Source organism: Poecile atricapillus (genome assembly GCF_030490865.1).
Source record: "Poecile atricapillus isolate bPoeAtr1 chromosome 35 unlocalized genomic scaffold, bPoeAtr1.hap1 SUPER_35_unloc_1, whole genome shotgun sequence".
NCBI classification, from domain to species: domain Eukaryota; kingdom Metazoa; phylum Chordata; class Aves; order Passeriformes; family Paridae; genus Poecile; species Poecile atricapillus.
This window is the reverse complement of record NW_026708988.1, coordinates 122,507-128,511: the sequence shown is the minus strand read 5'-3', so window position 1 is coordinate 128,511 and position 6,005 is coordinate 122,507. Positions and strand designations below refer to the sequence as shown.

The 6,005-nt window shown below is 63.1% G+C and overlaps 1 protein-coding gene across 1 annotated transcript in view; it reads right to left on the bottom strand.

Annotated features, from left to right (window-relative positions):
- The window catches only part of PMEL (premelanosome protein), a 9,087-nt gene extending 3,853 nt beyond the window's left edge, over positions 1-5,234 (bottom strand). The window contains exons 1-3 of the mRNA XM_058828407.1: positions 5,094-5,234; positions 1,665-1,784; positions 1,232-1,584 (exon numbers count right to left, since the gene is read on the bottom strand). Of these exons, the coding sequence (XP_058684390.1) occupies positions 1,232-1,584; positions 1,665-1,784; positions 5,094-5,157 (537 nt within the window). The 5' untranslated portion in view covers positions 5,158-5,234. The remainder of the gene's footprint in view (positions 1-1,231; positions 1,585-1,664; positions 1,785-5,093) is intronic.
- Between the last annotated feature and the right edge of the window lie 771 nt (positions 5,235-6,005).

Genomic DNA, 6,005 nt, shown 5'->3' with positions numbered 1-6,005 from the left:
TGTGGTTCAGGAAGGTTCTGGGGTGGTTCAGGAAGGTTCTGGGGTGGATCAGGAAGGTTCTGGGGTGGATCAGGAAGGTTTTGGGATGGTTCAGGATGGTTTTGGTGCAGTCCGGGATTTTGGGGGCGGTTCAGGGGTGGATCAAGAAGGTTTTGGGGTGGTTCAGGATGGTTTTGGGATGGTTCAGGAAGGTTCTGGGGTGGATCAGGAAGGTTCTGGGTGTTTCAGGAAGGTTCTGGGGTGGTTCAGGATGGTTTTGGTGCAGTCCGGGATTTTGGGGGTGGTTTTGGGGTGGATCAGGATGGTTTTGGTGTAGTCTGGGGATTTTAGGGGTGGTTTTGGGGTGGTCTGGGGATTTTAGGGGTGGTTTTGGGGTGGTTCAGGATGATTTTGGGGTGGATCAGGATGGTTTTGGGATGGTTCAGGATGGTTTTGGGGTGGTTCAGGATGGTTTTGGTGCAGCCCGGGATTTTGGGGGCGGTTTTGGGGTGGTTCAGGAAGGTTTTGGGATGGTTCAGGAAGGTTCTGGGGTGGTTCAGGAAGGTTCTGGGATGGTTCAGGAAGGTTCTGGGGTGGTTCAGGAAGGTTCTGGGGTGGTTCAGGAAGGTTCTGGGATGGTTCAGGAAGGTTCTGGGGTGGTTCAGGAAGGTTCTGGGGTGGTTCAGGAAGGTTCTGGGATGGTTCAGGATGGTTTTGGAGTGGTTCAGGATGGTTTTGGTGCAGTCCGGGATTTTGGGGGCGGTGCTGGGGTGGATCAGGAAGGTTCTGGGGTGGTTCAGGATGGTTTTGGGGTGGTTCAGGAAGGTTCTGGGGTGGTTCAGGATGGTTTTGGGGTGGTTCAGGAAGGTTTTGGGGTGGTTCAGGATGGTTCTGGGGTGGTTCAGGATGGGTTTTGGTGCAGCCCGGGATTTTGGGGGCGGTTTTGGGGTGGATCAGGAAGGTTTTGGTGCAGTCTGGGGATTTTAGGGGTGGTTTTGGGGTGGTTCAGGATGGTTTTGGGATGGTTCAGGATGGTTTTGGGGTGGTTCAGGATGGGTTTTGGTGCAGCCCGGGATTTTGGGGGCGGTTTTGGGGTGGATCAGGAAGGTTCTGGGATGGTTCAGGAAGGTTCTGGGGTGGTTCAGGAAGGTTTTGGGGTGGTTCAGGATGGTTTTGGGATGGTTCAGGATGGTTTTGGTGCAGTCTGGGGATTTTAGGGGTGGTTTTGGGGTGGTCTGGGGATTTTAGGGGCGGTTCTGGGGTGGTTCAGGATGGTTTTGGTGCAGTCCGGGATTTTGGGGGCGGTTCTGGGGTGGTTCAGGAAGGTTCTGGGGTGGTTCAGGATGGTTTTGGGGTGGTTCAGGAAGGTTTTGGATGGTTCAGGAAGGTTCTGGGATGGTTCAGGGTGGGTTTTGGTGCAGCCCGGGATTTTGGGGGCGGTGCCGGGGTCTCGCTGACCATTGACGGTGCAGTTCTGGCTCCACACCACGCGGCCATCGGGCAGCACGCTCTGGTTGCCCGGGAAGCGCAGGGCGATGGAGAAGGTGGCCTCGGCACCCGCCATGGTGGGAGCGTCGTTGCTGATGTCGAAGGTGACATCGCCACCTGCTCGGGGACACCACGGGAGGCTCAGCGCCACCGCGGGACGCGCCGGGGGTGACACGGGGACACCGGGCTGGTCTCACCTCTCCAGCAGTCGCGGGTCCCGTCCCGCCAGGGCTGGTAAAGCTCCGAGTCCCAGGCTCGGAACGGCCCCGGCCGCCCGCTCCACGCCGGGCTCCGGCCACGGCTCCGGCCCGAGGCTCCTGAGGGGACGGGGACAGCGACAGGGACACCCCGAGCTCAGGGGGATGCGGGGTCACACGTGTCCCCTGTGTCACCATCCCTCCCAGGGGTTTGTCACATTCCCCTGTGTCCCCTGTGTCCCCTGTGTCCCCTGTGTCACCATCCCTCCCAGGGCTCTGTCACATCCCCCCGTGTCCCCTGTGTCCCCTGTGTCACCTGTGTCATCCCGAGTCCCCTGTGTCACCATCCCTCCCAGGGGTTTGTCACATTCCCCTGTGTCCCCTGTGTCCCCCGTGTCACCTGTGTCACCTGTGTCACCCGTGTCACCTGTGTCCCCTGTGTCACCACCCCTCCCAGGGCTCTGTCACATCCCCCTGTGTCCCCTGTGTCCCCCGTGTCACCTGTGTCACCTGTGTCACCCGTGTCACCTGTGTCCCCTGTGTCACCATCCCTCCCAGGGGTTTGTCACATCCCCCTGTGTCCCCTGTGTCCCCTGTGTCACCACCCCTCCCAGGGCTCTGTCACATCCCCCTGTGTCCCCTGTGTCACCCGTGTCCCCCGTGTCCCCTGTGTCACCTGTGTCACCATCCCTCCCAGGGGTTTGTCACATCCTCCTGTGTCCCCTGTGTCACCTGTGTCCCCTGTGTCCCCTGTGTCACCATCCCTCTCAGGGCTCTGTCACATCCCCCCGTGTCCCCCCGAGTCCCCCCGAGTCCCCCGTGCCACCACCTCTCTCTGGGGTTTGTCACATCCCCCGTGTCCCCCGTGTCCCCTGTGTCACCACCCCTCCCAGGGCTCTGTCACATCCCCAATGTCCCCAATGTCCCCCAATGTCCCCCAGTGTCCCCCACTCTCAGAACTCTGTCACATCCCCAATGTCCCCAATGTCCCCCAGTGTCCCCAGTGTTCCCGGTGTCCCCAATGTCCCCCAGTGTCCCCAATGTCCCCCACTCTCAGAACTCTGTCACATTCCCAATGTCCCCAATGTCCCCAATGTCCCCAATGTCCCCAATGTCCCCCAGTGTCCCCCACTCTCAGAACTCTGTCACATTCCCAATGTCCCCAATATCCTCAATGTCCCCAGTGTCCCCAATGTCCCCCAATGTCCCCAATATCCTCAATGTCCCCAGTGTCCCCAATGTCCCCCAATGTCCTCCAGTGTCCCCAATGTCCCCAGTGTCCCCAATGTCCCCCAGTGTCCCCAGTGTCCCCGCTGTCCCCCCTCACCCAGCACCGTCTCCTCTCCCCACATCCCCCAGCGCTCCCCCAGCCCCCCGCCCACCACCCCCACCCCCGGCGTGTCCGGCCGGCTCCTCCCGACCCTGGGGACACCGGGGGGACACCGGGGGGACACCGGGGGGACCCCGGGGGGACACCGGGGGGACGCGGGGGTCTCGTGACGGAGCTCGGGCCGAGCCACGCGCGGGGCAAAGCCATCACATGGCGCCCCAAAGCCTTTTCATGTGACACTCAGCTGAGCCGGGCGGGACGGGACGGGACGGGGAGGGACCCCCCCGTGTCCCCCGGGATCGGGGACCCCCCCGTGCCCCCCGGGATCGGGGACCCCCCCGTGTCCCCCGGGATCGGGGACCCCCCCGTGTCCCCCGGGATCGGGGGGCTCCCAGGTTCGGGGGGCTGCAAAATTCCCCCAGGTTCGGGGGGCTTCAAAATCCCCTCAATGTCGGGGGGCTTCAAAATCCCCCCAGGTTCGGGGGGCTGCCGGGTCCCCCCAGGTTCGGGGGTCTGCAAAATCCCCCCAGGATCGGGGGGCTGCAAAATTCCCTTCAATGTCGGGGGGCTCCCAGGTTCGGGGGGCTGCAAAATTCCCTTCAATGTCGGGGGGCTGCAAAATCCCTTGCAAGTCCCTTCAGCCCCCGCTTTTAGGGCTGTGTAAGGTCCCCCCCTCATTGTCGGGGGTCTGAAGGGTCCCCCCAATGTCCCCCTCACTCTCGGGGGTCTCTCAGGTCCCCCCCTGTCCCCTCACTCCCAAGGGTCCCCCCAAGTCCCCCTTTCAAAGGGTCTGAAAGGTTCCCCCAAATCTCGGGGGTCTCTCAGGTCCCCCCTGTCCCAAATTTCCCCCCTGTCCCAAATGTCCCCCCGTGTCCCCCCAGCTCTCGGGGGTCTCTCAGGTCCCCCCTGTCCCAAATGTCCCCCCGTGTCCCCCCAAATCTCGGGGGTCTCTCAGGTCCCCCCTGTCCCAAATGTCCCCCCGTGTCCCCCCTTCACACGGGGCTGCCACTTCCCCCCCCCACTCAAAAAACGGGGTCCCCCCCTCGTGGGGAGAGCAGACCCGCGCCCCCCTCCTCATTTCCATCGGGATGGAGACCCCCAAATCCCTCCCCAGAGCCCCCAAAAGGGAAATTTTCGGGGTACAACCCTCCCGCCAACGAGTCGGGGGGGCTCTGCGCCCCAAAACCCTCCAAGGATGCTCCCCCCCACCCCAAAAAAATCCGAAATTACTCCAGAGCCCCCAAAAGGGAAATTATCGGGGTACAACCCTCCCACCAACGAGTCGGGGGGGGAGCTCCGCGCCCCAAAACCCTCCACGGATGCTCCCCCCCACCCCAAAAAAAGTCGCACTTACTCCAGAGCCCCCAAAAGGGGAATTATCGGGGTACAACCCTCCCGCCAACGAGTCGGGGGGGGGGAATCTGCGCCCCAAAACCCTCCAAGGATGCTCCCCCCCACCCCAAAAAATCCGCAATTACTCCAGAGCCCCCAAAATGGAAATTATCGGGGTACAACCCTCCCGCCAACGAGTCGGGGGGGGCTCTGCGCCCCAAAACCCTCCAGGGATGCTCCCCCTCACCCCAAAAAAATCCGCAATTACTCCAGAGCCCCCAAAAGGGAAATTATCGGGGTACAACCCTCCCGCCAACGAGTCGGGGGGGGCTCTGCGCCCCAAAACCCTCCAGGGATGCTCCCCCTCACCCCAAAAAAATCCGCAATTACTCCAGAGCCCCCAAAAGGGAAATTATCGGGGTACAACCCTCCCGCCAACGAGCTTTGAGTGAGGGGGGGGAATCTGCGCCCCAAAACCCTCCAAGGATGCTCCCCCCCACCCCAAAAAAATCCGCACTTACTCCAGAGCCCCCAAAAGGGGAATTATCGGGGCACAACCCTCCTGACAACGAGTCGGGGGGGGGGGAATCTGCGCCCCAAAACCCTCCAGGGATGCTCCCCCCACCCCAAAAAATCCGCACTTACTCCAGAGCCCCCAAAAGGGAAATTATCGGGGTACAACCCTCCTGACAACGAGTCGGGGGGGGCTCCGCGCCCCAAAACCCTCCAAGGATGCTCCCCCCCACCCCAAAAAAATCCACACTTACTCCGCTGAGCCTCAGCCAGGAGCAGGAGCGACCCCAAAACCGCGATGGCCCCGAGCCCCCTCATGGTCCCCGCGATGTCTCCCCCCAAGCTCGGGCTCCGCCGGGGAAGAGGCGCCGGCCCCGGCGACAGCGACAGAAAAAGGGGCGCTCATTTGCATGACCCCTCCCCCCAAAAAAAGGGGGGCTCTGGGGGGGGTCCCCACCCCCACTCCCCACGTGGAGCCACCCCCCGGTCACACGGTCCGGTCCTGCCCCGGGGGAGGGGGGAGAGGAGGGACACGGGGACCCCCCCTCGGCTGGGGGAGGGGGTTTGGGGGGGCTGGAGACCCCCAGGGATGGGATTTGGGGACCCCCGGGGATGGGGATTTGGAGACCCCCAGGGATGGGATTTGGGGACCCCCAGAGTGGGGATTTGGGGACCCCCAGGGATGGGATTTGGGGACCCCCAGGAATGGGGATTTGGGGACCCCCAGGGTGGGGATTTGGAGACCCCCAGGGTGGGGATTTGGGGACCCCCAGGGATGGGGATTTGGGGACCCCCAGGGTGGGGATTTGGAGACCCCCAGGGTGGGGATTTGGGGACCCCCAGGGTGGGGATTTGGGGACCCCCAGGGATGGGGATTTGGGGACCCCCAGGGTGGGGATTTGGAGACCCCCAGGGTGGGGATTTGGGGACCCCCAGGGATGGGGATTTGGGGACCCCCAGGGTGGGGATTTGGAGACCCCCAGGGTGGGGATTTGGGGACCCCCAGGGTGGGGATTTGGGGACCCCCAGGGATGGGGATTTGGGGACCCCCAGAGTGGGGATTTGGGGACCCCCCCTCAGCCGGCTCAGAGTGGGGGGTCGTGGTGGTTGGGGGGTGACACCCATGGGGGGACAGCGGGGTCGCAAAATGAGGGGGGACCCCCGGT